This window comes from Austrofundulus limnaeus, unplaced genomic scaffold, assembly GCF_001266775.1.
Source record: "Austrofundulus limnaeus strain Quisiro unplaced genomic scaffold, Austrofundulus_limnaeus-1.0 Scaffold193, whole genome shotgun sequence".
NCBI classification, from domain to species: domain Eukaryota; kingdom Metazoa; phylum Chordata; class Actinopteri; order Cyprinodontiformes; family Rivulidae; genus Austrofundulus; species Austrofundulus limnaeus.
The window spans coordinates 99565-117243 of NW_013952595.1; the positions used below are offsets into that span (position 1 = coordinate 99565).

Below are 17679 nucleotides of genomic sequence, written 5' to 3' on the forward strand. Positions count from 1 at the left end.
TAAATGTACATTTACCTTTTGTAACCTCTATCTTCTCATTTCTGATGCTGGCTCTTGAATATCCTCAGGTTAGAAATGCTGATTACAAACGCAAGCGTGAGCTTTTAAAGATAAGTTTTCCCTGTAATGCTGTGATCCACTGCTGTCACCTCCTCATCAAGAGGAAAATGGAGAAAAACTAACTACTCAATCGTTTCTGCTGCCTAGTGGACACAATGGCACACAACAGAACTCACGTTTTATACCAGTAGATCACAGATGCTTTAACTTTTGTGACTTCTTCATGGACTAGCAGCTAACGCTAAAAACATAGGCAGTAAGCAGGGAGTGGAAGGGAGAAGCGTGGCAAGAATTTTACMRGAAATACGTCATTAATAACCGTGGCATATAGGCTTTTACAGCGCCTGGGGAGCAGCTGGGGGGTGAATGGCCTTGCTCAGGGGCCCAAAGTGGGGCTGGTTGGTCCGGGGAGTTGAACTGGCAACCTTCCGATCACAGACTCGGCTTCTCTACCCTCTGCGCCACSACTCCACCCCAAATTAGACTACAAATTTAGATTTGTAGTTTGATCTGTAACAAGTTAACAACGGCATCTAGACAAAACGCATCCTGTTTTCTGCCCATATTAAAACCATGGTACTTTTTGGAATGCTGGTTATCCCGATTTTCTTTTTTTTTTTTTAAAAGGCAGAAAAGGATAGAATGGTTCGTTCAAACGTTTTAAATAAAGTCCAACCTGCTGCTGCCGGCTGCTGCTCCTCCTCTTGTTGGTTCCAGATGGAGCTGCTCGGTCCTCCTCGATCTCTTTTAGAGTAATAATCTTGCACATCTGCAGGCAGAGTCCTCCGGACGGCCCAGCTGGATGCTGAAGACCAGCCTGACCGGTCCACCATAGACTCTCCTGGCTCAGACTCCTTCTTTCGTCCGCCACGGTTTTCATTGAAGCGGCTGTAGGAGTCGTTTCCTGAATTGTTGCCTTTACCTGAGAAGTTGTTCCTGGGCATCCAGCGGTTGTCAGTGCTGTCATCCTGTTGGTTGTAGAAGTTACGATTGCCACGTTCAAATCCTCCACGACCCCCTCGGCCAAAAGACTCTCCACCGCTCCTGCGTTGGTCTTCCCAACGTGAGCCAGTGCTGAAGCCAGAGTCCCGGCTCCTGCTCTCACTTTCACTCCGAGTCTTTTCTGTCACCCAGTCTGGATTTTCAGACCAACCCTGGCGATCGATGGAACTTTCTGGTGTAAGACCGTTTTCAAAGCGGCTAGTGCTTCCATATCTTCGTCCATCGTGACCAGAGCTACCATCACCCCCAGACTTCCATCCACCTCTACGTTCCTTCCTCTGAGGAGACCGCTCTCTGGAAGGTGCGCGTTCAGGACTGGATCCTCGCCTGTAGGATCTTGTTCTTGATCKGGATCTAGATCTAGACCGAGACCTTGATCTAGAGCGGCTCCTGGATCTCCGACGCCTCCTGTCGCGACTGCGGTTCCTCCTAGAGTAGTTTCGCTCTCCGTCTCGGTCCCTGTCTCTGCTGCGAGCTCGTGAGGACCGACCTGAAGGCACACTGCCGTCACGTTCTCTTGACCGTGAGCGTCTGGCTGGTTCCCTCTTGGAGTCTCTCTGAGGTGACCAGTTGGACGTTGGGGAGTGGAAGCGAGAGCGCCGCTGCTTATCGCTCTTCCTCTCCTGACTCCATTCCCTCTCCTGTCGTTCGGTGGCGCTGCCGTCCTTGTTGACTTTAGTGTTTTGTGTCTCTGAAGCAGCTGGGGAAGCCTTTATACCTGGAAGATCCAAAAGGGAACTCTTGCCAAGTTCACTCAAAGGCCAACTGCAATCCATGTGCATAACATTTGTGTCATCCTTCGATGTTCCATTGTCGCTGGGTGCAAGGATGTCCTTTGATGTGGTATCTTCCACCTTGAGTGAGGAACTGTCCACAATTGGTGAGGTGTCACTTTCAGGCACGGTACCACCCTTGCCTACGTCATCTTCCTCTTTGAGTGACGCATCCCCCTTTGGAAACACAACCTCTTTGGATGAGACGTACTGCTCCAGCGTGACATTTACCCTGTTGGGCGAGGTGCCGCCTTTGGGCAAGGTATCTTCCTTGACCATGACATCTTCTCCATTGGGCGAGGTGCCACCGTTGGGTGAGGCATCCCCCGTGAGCATGTTATCTTCCCCATTTGGTGAGACATCGCTGCTGGGTGAGGCATCCCCCTTGAGCATCGTATTCTTCCCATTGGAAGAGGTGCCACTTTTGGGTGTGGTATCTTCATCTGAGGCGGCGTTCTTTGCCATGTTTGCCTCTAACTCCCCACCAGATTGTGCCAATTCTTTGTGTGGTTCAACTTTTAATTCTTTCAAAGCTTCTCCAGTGTTGGATTCTTCTGACTGCACACGGATTTCCATGTTATCATCCTGCTCCGTGTGCTCATCACTTTGAGGAGACACCAAGTCTTTCAGCGGAGAGTCTTCAGAGTCAGAGAATGAATGTGAAGTCCTTTTCTGACTCCTGTTTTCTTCAGCCATTACTGGGCTACCTTTTTCTCCTCCTTCTTCCGTTTTGCTTTCAGTACATAGAACAGGGCTACTCTGAGCTGAATCTGAGGAACAAGAGGGGTCACAGCTTCTATCTTCAGCTTTCTTTTCTTGTAGCTCTTCGTCAGATTGTCCCTGAGTCTCGTCATCAATCTGCTCTATACTATTTAAAGTTTCTGAACATCCTTGTTCCTCAGCGAAGTTGAAACCTCTCTGTTCTTCCTGAAGGTCACCTTCAGCCTCGGTTTGCTGCTGTTCTGAATCGTTCACATCCTGCTCTTTAGTTTCATCTACAGTCTCATTTTTATCCCCCTCTTTATCCTTCTCATCATCATCATTTGCCGCTGAGCTGCTGGAATTTTTTCTCTTGGCTTTCCTTTTACCGTTGGCCTTTCGATTCGTTACCCGTTTCCCCTTCCTCTTGGTCGGTGCCGGAGATGGTTTGGTCGGCTTTGCAGATTGCCCAGTGGATGAGTCGGAGTCCGACATACTGGATTGTGTTGGTGATTTAGAATCAGATGTAGGAGCCTCTTCGTTGATTTTACTGTTGCGTCTAGATCTTCTGGAGGGTATAGACACTTGTTCTTTGGTAGATGCTTTGGGTGTTGAAGACCTGCYGCCCCGCTTCCCTCCTCCTTTAGGACATGTGACCGCGCAGACAACACCCTGAAATACTGAGGGAGACAAAAATGTGTAAATTTAATTGGTAAGTTAATCAAGATCTTCACTTAATACTTTTATATTCAAACACAAGTGACACAAACTTCTGCCAAGATTTAATTTTTGACCTTTTGAGGTTAATTACTGTTGACTTTATCAAACAGTGGACAATTAGGATGAACAATAAGAAGAGTTGGAACTCTGTTGCTCAAGTAATTTCACAAAATACAGATTCTAATTTGGGTAACTCACCATCTTACAGTGAAGTCTTTAAACCTATAGTATAATGAAAAGTTTTAAACAAGTGACTTTCAACGAATTAAGGTTTTTGTAACATTTAAAAGCTCTCAAGCAACTGTTCAGACAATCTAAGTACCATAAATAATCCCTTCTATTTTTACTTGTATCAAAGGTAAATCCTAAAAGACCCCAGAAATTCTTCAAACCTGCTAGTTCTTTGAGATTTAACTAGTTCCCAAACATTTTATCCAAAAAGCCAAAATGCCTACTGTGTCCAACATTTAATTCACGGTATCAAAAGACAGACCTGACTCACCAAAATGACTCGGATTCAAGGGTGAGTCGGAGGTAAACGAAGATGAAATGAATCCGTATGGAAACGAGTTGTTCCAACCACTTCTGTGAAAATGTCTGTAAAAGCAAACTCAACTGTGAAAAGTGTGCGCAAATTCAAGTTCTGGAGACAAGCATGATACAACTAATAATGAGAAACTTAACTCAGCTGGCATCTTTCCTTTGAATCAAAGGATTAAGTTTAAGCTAAATAATAGACAGATAATCAGCTGGGTCTGCAGATTGTAACAGCCCAGCATCAGTGCAAGGCTGGGTGCACCTAGGGTTAGGCAAAATAGTATTGTGTGCGATTAATCATCGGAAAAACGGTCACAATTAATATTTGACACCTTGTGATTACTGACTTATACAGGTCCTTCTCAAAATATTAGCATATTGTGATAAAGTTCATTATTTTCGGTAACATACTGATAAACATTAAACTTTCATATATTTTAGATTCATTGCACACCAACTGAAGTAGTTCAAACCTTTTATTGTTTTAATATTGATGATTTTAGCAAAAAAGCAAAGAAAAATCAAAAATCTCTATCTCAAAAAATTAGCATATTTCATCCGACCAATAAAAGAAAAGAGTTTTTAATATAAAAAAGTCAACCTTCGAATTATTATGTTCAGTTATGCACTCAATACTTGGTCGGGAATCCTTTTGCAGAAATGACTGCTTCAATGCGGCGTGACATGGAGGCAATCAGCCTGTGGCACTGCCGAGGTGTTATGGAGGCCCAGGATGCTTTGATGGCGGCCTTAAGCTCATCCAGAGTGTTGGGTCTTGTGCCTCTCAACTTTATCTTCACAATATCCCACAGATTCTCTATGGGGTTCAGGACAGGAGAGTTGGCAGGCCAATAGAGCACAGTAATACCATGGCCAGTAAACCATTTACCAGTAGTTTTGGCATTGTGAGCAGGTGCCAGGTCGTGCTGAAAAATGAAATCTTTATCTCCATAAAGCTTTTCAGCAGATGGAAGAATGAAGTGCTCCAAAATCTCCTGATGGCTAGCTGCATTGACCCTGCCCTTGATAAAACACAGTGGACCAACACCAGCAGATAACATGGCACCCCAAACCATCACTGACTGACAACTTTTCACGTTTTGCAGCGTTTTCTGCCACACTTTTTTCCTTCCCACAGACTTCCCACTGAGGTGCCTTGATACAGCACTCTGGGAACAGCCTGTTCGTTCAGAAATGTCTTTCTGTGTCTCAAGCTGGAAACATACTGCCTCTGACGCCGACGCGCAGTCACGTGGTTGTTCGGCAGTCATTTTCGCACACACCTTTCAACYTTCCRTAGTCCCTGAGACACCCTGCGCCGAGCTCGGGAAACCTCCCCTCCCGCTGCAGCATACGTCACTGCATAGTTTCTCCCCGCAACAGCCGACAATGCAGAAAAAAAAGTCAGACTCGTCACTTACCTGACGTATTTATACACATCTGTCCTGGTTAAAACTCCACAGTTTTTATCAGTCAGATTCCTCCGTCCACTTCTGTTTAATTTCCATTCATGAGTTTTTCACGGTTTGACTATCCTTTTAAAACTCTGCTTCCTGGTAACAGTTGGCTCTGGGCGCGAGTCGGTTTATTTTTTTTTCCTTTTTTTACCGAGTGGTTGAAGTACATGCAGCGCATAGCGCTTTCAGCACAAACAAACACGCTATGAGTTTTTCTCGGTTTGACTATCTTTATAAAACTCTGCTTCAACAGTCTGTTCTAGAAGCAAGGTTTTTTTTCCTTTTGAGTGTCCGAGCGCTTTCAGTTTCAGCACAAACACGCCCACGAACTTCAGACCAGTCACACATTGCCGTCGTCGCGGGAGTGGGGTAAAAACTTCTGCCGGCGGGTTGTGCCAAAGGGGGCTGCCGAGCCCACGCTGCCAACACCGTTGACGTAATTTTCGTCGTGAAACTGCGACAACCCGTGCCGACGTCGGCAGTTTGGAGGGAGTATGTTTCCAGYTTTACCCTCTTGCTTGAGGGTGTCAATGATGGCCTTCTGGACAGCAGTCAGGTCAGCAGTAGAGATTGACCCGATACAGGTTTTTGAAGGCCAATACTGATACCGATTTTTTTGACATCAGTCTAATCGATACGCCAATACGTGCAGCTGATTTTTTTTGGCCAATTCTTGAAGCTGATACTGCCTTTTCTTCCTACATTAACATGACAAAAATAAGAACAATAACAAATGTTACACAAGTCTTAATTTAAAACAAAAAAAAAAAAATTAACTGAGCCTTGTCTGATGCAGGCTGTATGAAGTGCTACCACACAGGATTTCTTCTTTCAGCCCTTTCTTAAAAAAATTTAATTCATGATTTATTTTATCTAGTACTAAATACTCTGTTTTTATTTGTACAATATATTAATCAGATTAATATATTTTTTACATTAAATAAAATGACTATGTTTTAATATCTCAGCATTTTTGATGCAAAAACAGCAACATGTCTAAAAAGGGAAAACAGAGAAAGAAAAAGGAGAGACACACATACATCTTGCTATCTTTGTAAGGACTTCACACACACAGCGCTCACTTAGGAGTGATAGCGAAAAAAAAATCCTGAGCCTGAACTTTTACAACCCCCCCCCCCACACACACACACACACACGTTTGCTTATGTGATGATAATACCAACGTATTACTACAAAAACAATTTAAAAAGGCAGATGTCACTCTATCCAGCACATCAAGAAAACGCAGTTTAAAGTAATTTTGTGCTGAGCAGAGGATTACCTGTGATATATTAATTTAAATATCATTTTGAATTTAACAACACAACTGCAAAATCACTGTTCCAGTGTCAACCTTTAAGGTCCTGTCACACTAGACAACTTATGCCAATTTATGAACATTTTAAAGAGGTAAATGGTGAAGCTGGAATTGAAAAAAATCAACAGAAAGCTTCTTTTTGGCGTGTACTTGATGTAATTCTAACACATTAATCAAATATACAAATTTTAATACCAATTTAAACATAAAAAATGTTTCATAAGTTGGCACGAGTTGTCAGTGTAACAGGGCCTTCATCAGAAAGCATCAACAGGCACTTTATGGGCAACACTTTATGAAGGTTTATATGTTTGAAAAGGACAATTAAAAATACTTGAACATTAAAAACCTCATGACTGATATTTATAGAGACAAACTGCTCAACAAAAACAAAATCTATGTGAAAACTGTCATTTATAATTTATATTTATTATATACATTACACTTTTCATTAAGTCTGCTTCCAAATATACACAATTTTGCTCATTAATCCTTTTTTAATAAAATATAACAAAACAAAACTGTTAAGACTGCTGAATGAAGGAAAAACAGATGAAAAGAATAACATGATTTTTATATGTAAAATTGTTATTAATTTATTATGATTATAACTTATTTGGCTAAAATTACATATTATATTTATTAACTCTGAGAGGAAAATGGGTCTATAGGGAACCAGGTGTTGTCTGTGGCTGAAACATAAATTTCTTTCTCTGTTCTCCAGAGCTCAGAACTGATGTTTGGTTCGGTCGGCCCAGTAAGCACTGTTCTGGAGCAGGTCCCCCTCCCCTATACCCACTAATGAGAGCAGCTCGCATAACTTTTTATTTTCCTTCCTTCCTTCTTTCGCAGATCTTTGGCTGCTAGACAAATAACTTTGGGCTTTGGTCAGATAAAAGATCGGAGGATTTTTATTTTTTGGCTCTGGAAAAAAATGACACAGACGGTGGATTGAGATGTTTATTTCCACGGGATGTGTTTTGTGCTCGTGGCGCGCCGCGCATCAAATAAGACCGTCTTTTTAATAAAGTGCGGGGGTACACTTTTTACCATATCTCCGGTTCTACTTGGCCTAACAACACAATTTAAAAACTGGTTTAAAGTTTGAAGTCTCTACTTTAGGCTCGAATTGAAACAAAGTCTCAGGGAAGGATCTGACAGGTTAGAGCGGTTTAAATGGAAAATGTGATGCCTCAGCAGATGTTATCAATAATCGAYTGGAACATTTTTTTTAAGTAATAAAACTTTACTCAACACATCTCTTGTTAATTGTTAAATTCCAACAACTAAAGAAACATAAACAGCCAATTATAACTGAGACAGGCTGCACACTCCCACAGAGCAGCAAACAATCAACTTTTCACACAACACCTGACGTTTCTCTCAGTAAACACGCACCTGTTGGTTGGATGTTGTTCCCCGGGTCACTGTGATAAAATCCACGCCTGCCTCTGTTCCCCGGCTCCACCTGCCTGCTACYGTTCAGCTAGCATTAGCATCCATCTGCGAGGCTCGTCTCTCAGGTCGAGGAATCAGTAAACGTCTTTCTGCTGGTTTTTCTTCTCTGACAGCTGKTTTTTAAAAAATCTGCCAGCTTCAATATTGTTTCCAGTTCTTTTTCAAACTTGTTCTAATAAAGAAATTTATTTTAATTCGCGCATCACTCCAACTTCTGCTAGATCTAAATCAAAGTTCTTCCGATATTTAAGTCCCGCCCCCATCTAATTTCTGATTGGCTAGTAGGCCTGTCTAGTGTGTTTAGAGTGAAATATGCTCCTGTGATAGGTCCAGAGAGATATCTGTTAAACAGTTGGCCCGGTAAGTCTGATTTTTTTCTTTTTCTCCCTTTGAAGGTAAGCTGGAAATCCGGCACGGTGCTGGAATACTATCAGCCCTGCTCACGGCATCTCTGCCTCAGTCTGCTCGCTTTTTATACCAGGCAAAAAAATACATTTAAACCAGCTGACGCTAACTTTAGATCACAGTTTGAAATGTACACCGAAGAAAACCCGCGTCATGACTTTTATACTGTGGTCAGAACAAACGTGATAAGTGAGCGGAGTCTGTCTGGCTCACACATGATGGTGGACAACTGCGCTCGCTCGAACGTAACAGTGAGAAAAGACCGAAAGCTTTTTTATTTTAATCCAGCAGGGAGAACGATAGAGGTGTTCTTCTATGCCTCCTGTGAGCAGCTCCAGCATTTTTTAAAAAAGAAAAACAACGCGGACACACTAATTACAGTGCGGCTTCAAAGCGAAAGTAAAACAAGGCGCTCGCTGCGCTCCCGTCCGGAAAGGAAACTTAAACACAGCTGTTCTCTCTCCCCTCATATTCCGACACAGAGGGTAGAAACAGCTAAATTAGACAGCTAAAACACATTTACAGTTCATAACTCACCCTATTGTTGTTGGTGCACTCTGTCTCACAACATTAGCAGCTGCTCTCTCCCCGAGGGAGGGTCCAGGAACATACACTCACGTGACCCAAAGAATGGATCGGCTGAACGAACGGACGTATCGGCCGATGCCGATACAAGGAAAAAAACGCAAATATCAGCCAAAAATATCGGCCGGCCGATGTATCGGTCGACCCCTAGTCAGCAGTCTTACCCTTGATTGTGGTTTTGAGTAATGAACCAGGCTGGGAGTTTTTAAAAGCCTCAGGAATCTTTTGCAGGTGTTTAGAGGTAATTTGTTGATTCAGATGATTAGGTTAGTAAGTCGTTTAGAGAACCTTTTCATGATATGTTAATTTTTTGAGATAGGGATTTTTGATTTTTCTTTATTTTGCCAAAATCATCAATATTAAAACAATAAAAGGCTTGAACTACTTCAGTTGGTGTGCAATGAATCTAAAATATATGAAAGTTTAATGTTTATCAGTACATTACAGAAAATAATTAACTTTATCACAATATGCTAATTTTTTGAGAAGGACCTGTATGAGTCATTGCGGCGCAGAGGTAATGCTAACACCACAAACTTGTTTAATCGCCTGAAACACCACCATGAACCAGAACACAATGATGCGGACTGAGGCTATAATGGCAAAGTATAAGCTGGAAGGATGTTATTTTGATGATTTGTAAGTCTAATTTTATAACACAGAGGAACTGTTTTAGAGTCAAAATATGCAAGTGAAATTGACATCTACTTATTGTTTTCGGGTAAATGCCACAATTACTCGTGATTAATTTGACAATATCGCCCAACCTTAGGTGCATCTAACAAAAGATCCAATCCTGTTGGGTAAACAAACTCACAGCTGAGCTCGTTAAACACTTCATTACCTGAATCCTCCGTCAGCAGGGATGGGAGCAGCAGAGGAGAGCCAAGGACAACGTTGTACCCGTGCTTTGCAGAACTCAAACTCCCCGACACCTGGTCCGTCCTCAGCCAACCACACAGGATCTGCACTGCAGGACCACCAAAACAACCCGACATTAATAACGAGTCTCAAACCTGAACCACCATTGGAGGCTCGCAATAAATGCAGTTTTATCTGTAAAGTTATTTATGTTTTTCCTCTACAAGTTATAAGTTCTATATATTCAGCTGAAAACTGGCGATCGTCTAGTAAAATTGTGAGTAACTTACACGTCCTGTGTTGGTGTTACTGAAACACAAGAGGGTGGAGACCACGTGCAGAACTCTGCTGCCTTTGCCTGGATAAAACACATCAAACAATAATAAAACCAAAACTAAAACAAAAGTGTGCAAAAAATAAAACCAAAACAATCACTGCATCTGAACATCCACGCCTAAAACTGAGTTTCTATTTCTAGGAATTAATCTAGAGTTTTGCAGAATTTAAGTAAAGATATTCTAAGAATGGATCCAGCAGAACTTTAGGTGTTTATGGGGCGGCTGTGGTGCAGTGGTAGAGCAGCCAGCTTTGGGACCCGCAAGTCACAGGCTCAAATCCCTGCCATGCCCACATGCCGTTGTGTCCTTGGGCAAGACACTTCACCCGGCTTGCCTACTGATGGTGGCCAGAGGGTCCGGTGGCGCCGGTGTATGGTAGCCTCACCTCTGTCAGTGTGCCCCAGGGCAGCTGTGGCTACAATGTAGTTTGCCATCATCAGTGTGTGATTGTGAGTGTGAATGGGTGAATGTCTGTAAGTGTAAAGCGCTTCGAGTATCCTGGATAGATCGAAAGGCGCTATAAAAAGTACAGTCCATTTACATTTAAAATTGATTGTATATTAATTAAACTGTTTTAATACAGCACGTTGGACCTGGTCTGGGTCAAACTAGTCATAAGTTGCTCCTGCAAACTGATAAAAATCAGTTATTTTCACTGTATGTAAAATAACAGGTGCTTTCAGACTGCAGGGGAATATTTCACACTAAATGTAACCAGTGGTGGGTGCAGCTAACCAAAAGGGTTAGGTTTACTAAGCACTAATCCGCTAAACAAAAATGTTAGCTCTGGTAATCCTCTAACACAGGGGTGCCCAACCAGTCGCTCGCGGGCGACTGGTCGCCCGCCAGCTGGTTCCCAGGTGCCAGCAAAGTGAAACCTTGCTGCGGAGCCTCTAGCACCGACTCTGAGCATCAGATCCCGGAGTGGCTGTCTTGTTTAAAAGCTCTGGTTCAGCCCTACAAGGTGAAAGTTGAATGAAGTCCCTGTGATGTTCCCCCGCGGAGATATAAGCAAAAAACCTCCAAAATATGCACCGTCTGACCTCCCGCTGGGGTGGTTTTAACCCCCCTCCCCGGGCTAGGAGCATAGGATCCTGGAGTGGCTGGTCAGGTTTTAAAGCTCTGGTTCTGCCCTACAAGCAGATACTTGAATGGAGTCTCTGTGATGTTCCCCCGCGGAGATAAGCAAATTACGCACGACTTAGTGCATTTTACGTGCATTTTCGGGAGGAAATTTCAACCTTTGTTTGCTTCTCCCGCGGGCTCTGAGCATCAGATCAGGGAAAGTGAGATGACTTTGGAAAGCTACAGTCCTCCTCTACAAATTGGAGGTGGTTGCAAGTTCCTGGGACGTCCCCCCACGGAGCTATCAACCAACGACCGGCCGAAAAAGGCACTTTGGTGGGCGATATAGTACTCAATTTACTCTGGAGCCTCTAGCGCCGGCTCTGAGCATCGGATCCGGGYGGTAGATGGTTCGTTTTAATATTCTGGATCTCCGCTACAACCTGGAGGTGGTTGCAAGTTCCTGGGACGTTCCCCTGTGGAGATATAAGCGATCAAAAGTCGTCGGGCGAGCTCCAGCGGGTGAAACGGCTGATTTCCAGCACGGGGCTGCTTGTGCTGATGCAGGGGAATAAAAGGAAGAGATCCAGTGAGGTGGAACCGCGGTCATGCGTCCAGCACCCGCTCTCCCGTCTGGATTTAGCCAGAAACCCCTGGAGGGCAATATTTCTGCAATAATGCATAAAATTCAGAAACCCACCTGATGGATCACTTCCAGGCAATAAAAAGAACAGATTTGGTCAGGTAAATTCGGTCCTGGAAGCAGCACCGGGTTTTATAACAGCCTGCCCCCTGAACCACTGGCGGGCAATATTTCTGCAATAATGCATAAAATTCAAAAACCCACCTGATAGAAATGTTCCAGGCGATAAAAGGAACAGATTTGGTCAGGTGAAACCGGTTCTGGAAGCTCAGTACCAGGTTTTATAAACAGCCTGCGAGAGTTTTATATTGTGTGCTTTGACTTTGAAAAAAAAAGGCAGTACTCTTGTGGTAGCCATGTTGACCGATAGTTTTTTTGTTTTGTTTTTTCTCCCCTGTATGGAGAGAAGGGAGTTCTTTGAATAAACAGAGACGAGTTCCCGTGCTCCAAGGTTATTTGACTCTGTGGTTCTTGCACTGGAAAGGGTTTCCAGCCCTCATAGCTCGCACGTTACAGTGAGTACTACTTGAAGGAGATTAAAAAAACTGATCCTTTTTGTTCAAGCATCACTTTTCTGTTTCTCTGTCAGGAGTTAAGTAAGGATTTTATATTTTCTTTTTTTGTAGGTGTATATGGTTAAGCAGATAGTTTTGTTTGACAATACTTTAAATTAAATAAAACTAGCAACACATTACGTTCTGTTTTATTTACTTTAAAGAAGTGAGGAGTAGGGAGACCATATTATGTTTTTTTGATACTGAGACTGGACGAGTAGATCTCGGCAAACTGCCGACTTCAAAAGTAGCTCTTAGTTCAAAAAAGGTTGGGCACCCCTGCTCTAACAGACTACAAAATTAGTGGAAGCTAACGCTAACCGCTAAGACAAGTGTCAGTCTTCATCTCATTAGAGTTGAAGATGGTGCGACTGAAACAAACCTGTTGTTAGTTTTCTATTGGTTTATTTTTGTTATTTAAACACTGCTTTTATTGCTCTTAGTTTGAAGTTTAGCTGTTAAAGATGCTACATGCTACACACACAGTGCATGACACGTCCATCACTTTTTGTAAGATGAGGGGATAGTTTTTTATTTTTTGGGATAAATGGCATCAAAATAATTTGACAACTTTTTTGTGGATTTAACTAGCGAAACCTACTCAGTCCACTAAGGTTAGCAAAATAGCTAAATACCAAGCTAGTTACGCTATTAGCAGAACTGTGCTCGCCTCTGTATATATTAATTTAAGGGAAGTTGCCTTTTTTTGGTTGTAAAGTGGTCATTAAMAGATCTTAGAACTTCATTTATAAGGTCTTTTTTCCGCTCATGTTTCAGGAAGTGCCTATGCTGAAACATGGTTTAAAAACACAAATTTCTATCATAAAACAGTTCTATCAAAATGGCCAAAAAAAATAATTACCCATTCCATCTTTGCACTCTGTCTGTTTAAGACCTTTTTACACAATATGTAGAGTTGCTATGTGTCATCATTGATCTTCCACTTGTTCCGTTTCAGCTCTGTTACTACCACGCTTCACGACACAAAAGCATTAACCCTCTAGCTGCCTGTCGATTCAGAAATCACACCAAGGTTAACAGAAGTTTCAGTCCCAGCTTGACTTTGTAAACACACATGGAGTGGTTGAACAAATGACCACAGATTTATTTACTGTTGTTGGTAAGCATCGCATCTGACTATCTGCAAAGTTTTATACAATCACAGTGATCCTCTAGCAACGCAAACAGGTTTGTAGCCCTCAGACCGTTTGGTCCAAAAATGTGATTGATAACTTCAAAGAACACCTCTACAAAAATCACAACTATTCCTTTAAAATGACAGTGACTCAACATTTGGAGATCAGACATCTGGATTTTCTCACAAATTTACTTCTGACTAAAGCATCTCTTATTCTTTCACTACACTGGGCAGAAACAGCTTCTTCTAAAAGCAACAGATTAAAAAAACAACAACTCACCTTTTTCCTGCTCAGTGAAGAAGGATCCTCATCGTTACCTGGAACAACAATAACAACAGGTCAGTTGTTGAAAACAACTTGTTTGATAAATTTGTGGGGGGTTTTCGACTCACATTTTCTCACAAGCCCTCTTGTTTTGGCGTCGGCCGAACTCTCTGTTTTCTGTCGCCTCGATCTTCTCCCAGGTTTACTTCTGACAAAACCCAAAACATTTTAGTTAATATGAAACTGATGATAAAATTTTATTTTCTAATATAACGTATTGTGCCTCACATCAAACATGCTTTTTGTTCAGGGTTTCTACAGCAGCAGCTTTCAGCTTCTGTTTGAGTTGTTCTCCTCCTCACAGGAACCTGGAAACAAACCAGGATCCATTTTAGTTTCGGTCAGACTGAAGGTCTGCTTTATTTTAATTAAACTTCTCCACACTGACCTGCACAAGGCTGAGGCTGCCGTCCCATCTGTAAATACTACTGAAGGCTCTTCTGTCCACAGGGCAGGAAGGAGACGTCTGCAGCTTTAAAACAAAACCAACAGCCTCTTAGGAACAAACCAAACACCAGTAAAAACAACATCTCCACCGAGCATCACCTCTGCCCAGGTGAGGAGACATCTGAGGCAGAAAACATGGCAGCAGCTGTCCGGCATGGCGAGCTCTCCTCCAGACAGGACGCCCAGACACACCGGACACTTCTCTGCGTCCTCCGTGTCGGACCCGTCCAGAGGGCCCTGGCCCCCTGAACACACAGGAGGATATTCACACACACGCAATGTGAACAAAGAAATAACACGCTTTGAGGATAAAACAACAGGTATGGTTGTGTGTGTAATCATCTCACCACTTTCAGCTCCGGTCATTTCTGACCTCAGGAAGTCCTGATCACAACTAAAACACAGACCATAGTTTTTTATTTGATTTAATGAAATCATTTTGATGCAATTTAAAAGTTACTTAGAAGAAACTTAACATGAATGTCGGACTCAGGATCTTGGTTGTGTATTAAATGGATAACCATCATGTCTTTGGGCCTCAGGGTCTAACCTCAGGTTACCTCTGGTGCTAGTCTGAGCAGCATTTACTTAACCATTATCCAAGCAAGGCCCAACAGAACTGCTCACCCTGCCATAAAGATCATAGTGTAATAAATTAAATACATCACGCTATCAGAACAATTCCAGATCAGACACTAAGACGATATATCAAGTACTTTTATATCTAAAATGTAACTGTGCATTAAATGTTACTAAGTTCAGACTAACGTCATTAGCATATAGACACATACTGACATGATACTGTATCTTTGAAATGACGTCAAATATGTGGATCAGCTCAGACAGGACCTGGTGAGACCAGGGGCCTCATGTATCAACGGTGCGTACGCCATTTTCCATGCAAAACTCCGTATGTATCAAAATTCAAATGAAAGTGGAAATGTGTGTAGCCCCACTCCAACTCCAGGGCTGGCGTATGCACTAGGGCTGTCACGATTAGTCGATTAGTCGACAACTAATCGACTAATCAATTATTAAAATAATCAATGACTAATTTAATAATGGATTAATCATCTTCATTTTTTGCTCTTTACTTTGTTTTTCTCTCCAAACTGCTTTGACACATTCCACTGCCAAATCTGCCTTTTTGTCCTTGACACACATGCACAGTAGTGGTAACCTGGGGGCCATGGACGTCACAAGACATTATACAGACAGGCTCTGGTATCATGGCTACCTCACAACGGAGCTCAAAAGTGTGGGATCGTTTTAAGAAAATGAAAGAGAAACCTGTGCAATGTAATATCTGCAAGGCAGAACCTGCCTTCCACAGCAACTATTTTTAGTTAGCATTTAGCTAAAATCTAACCATGGTTGTATAATAGCAGCTGCATTCTGGTGCGATAAGCTGTGTATATTCAATTAAAGTATGATCCGATCAGTCGACTAAAAAATAATCGGTGATTAATCGATTATAAAAATAACCGTTTGTGGCAGCCCTAGTACGCACGTTTCTGTGGTTTTGGTTCCATTGGCGACACTTAGAGGTAGGGCTGCCACAAACGATTATTTTTATAATCGATTAATCACCGATATATAACCATGGTTAGAGTTTAGCTATATGCTAACTAAAAATAACTGCTGTGGAAGGCAAGTTCTGCCTTGCAGATATTGCACAGGTTTCTCTTTCATTTTCTTAAAATGATTCCACACTTTTGAGCTCCGTTGCTGGGTAGCCATGATACCAGAGCCTGTCTGTATAATGTCTTGTGACGACCACGGCCTACCGCGGTTACCACTACTGCGCATATGTGTCATGGACAGGCAGATGTGGCAGTGGTAGGTGTCAAAGCAGTTTGGAGAGAAAAACAAAGTAAAGAACAAAAAAGAAAGAAAAAAAGAAAAGAAAACTATTAATCGATTATTAAATTAGTCATCGATTATTTTAATAATCGATTAGTCGTCGACTAATCGACTAATCGTGGCAGCCCTACTTAGAGGTGATTCTGAGAAACTGTTAATGATGTGAAAATGATTATAGTTCACACCAGACACACATGATTAAAAATTTTTACATCCACGATTAACAATTTTTACATTCACATGGACGCAGTTAAATAAAGGAATGACAAAGTTGTGCCAAAAATACATTTACCAGGAACAGATTCAGCCTTACTGGAGGATATAATAAATAGTGTTAACACGTAGAGTATTTATTTATAAACAGATAGAATTTTCTGATTCAAGACTACGACTGGCTCATCAGCCGTTTTGAGGAAAAATCATTTTTCAGTTTGGCACGACACAGCGAGGATCCGGTGTGCATTAGGGTTGGGCATAATCGTATCGTGCGCAACTCTAATGTCAGAAAAACATTAATCGATTACTTTTTGGCACTTGACGATTAATTCGATTAATGCCACTAGGGCTGAAACAACGAATCGATAAAATCGATAAAAATCGATTATTAAAAAAGAGTTGGCAATGAGTTTCATTATCGATTCGTTGTGTCCCGCGACTTTTATGCGTCCCTCGCCATGTTGCGGAGCCATTTACGTCACCTGCAGAGCGTTGTCAATGCTGGCTGACCTAAATAAAGTTTAGGAAGAAAAGAAAACTCTACCTGTAATGACCTGCCCTCTCTGAGACCCTCAAGTGAAAAGGAGAGACTTTGAACTTTAAACCAGTTTTTAAATTGTGTTGTTAGGCCAAGTAGATCCAAAGATATGAAAGAAAGTACCGTATTTTTCGGACTATAAGCCGCACCCGCCATTTAAAAAAAAAAAACCTGCAAACATTAACATATAAGCCGCACCGGACTATAAGCCGCACCCCCAACATAAAAAAAACAGTACACCCAAATTTGTCGTCAAAAAAGTGAATTCAACATCAAAACAAAAAAAGCAAACCTTTAAGAATTAAAGTTCGGAGGAATACGGTTCATTTAACCAAACTTATTTTGGTAGTTTTCTTTAACAGTTTCTGGTCCAACAAAACGTCTCATTCATTGTCCTCCGGCGCACTGAAACCATCGAAGTCCTCCTCTACAGTGTCGGAGTTAAACAAGCTGAGAAAAGCTGCGTCACACAGCGGTATCTGTTCAGTGTTGCTTTCTGTGTCGCTGTCCTCCCGGGGTAATGCTGGCTCTGAAGCTGTGGTGTCCTCTTCACGTAGCAGTCCAGCTTTTCGGAACTTGAGCTGAGCTGATGTGCAGTGGCTCTATTTCCCTCCTGTTGCGCAATTTTGATAGCCTTCAACTTAAAAGCGGCATCATAGGAAGATCTTCTATTCTTT

General features: G+C 42.2%; 1 protein-coding gene across 5 annotated transcripts in view; it reads right to left on the minus strand.

Moving 5' to 3' along the window:
* Window positions 1–17679, minus strand: part of scaf11 (SR-related CTD-associated factor 11) — a 33221-nt gene that overhangs the window by 6952 nt on the left and 8590 nt on the right. The window contains exons 1-11 of one of the 5 annotated variants that reach the window (XM_014018428.1): window positions 14862–15013; window positions 14733–14779; window positions 14485–14630; window positions 14327–14410; window positions 14167–14246; window positions 14007–14086; window positions 13894–13931; window positions 10166–10233; window positions 9859–9984; window positions 3748–3851; window positions 737–3214 (exon numbers count right to left, since the gene is read on the minus strand). In XM_014018428.1, coding sequence (XP_013873882.1) covers window positions 737–3214; window positions 3748–3851; window positions 9859–9984; window positions 10166–10233; window positions 13894–13931; window positions 14007–14086; window positions 14167–14246; window positions 14327–14410; window positions 14485–14630; window positions 14733–14751 — 3223 coding nt within the window. In that variant the 5' untranslated portion in view covers window positions 14752–14779; window positions 14862–15013. Of the gene's footprint in view, window positions 1–736; window positions 3215–3747; window positions 3852–9858; window positions 9985–10165; window positions 10234–13893; window positions 13932–14006; window positions 14087–14166; window positions 14247–14326; window positions 14411–14484; window positions 14780–14861; window positions 15014–17679 lie in introns of those variants that run through there. The other 4 variants (XM_014018427.1, XM_014018425.1, XM_014018426.1 and 1 more) reach the window with 4 other exon arrangements.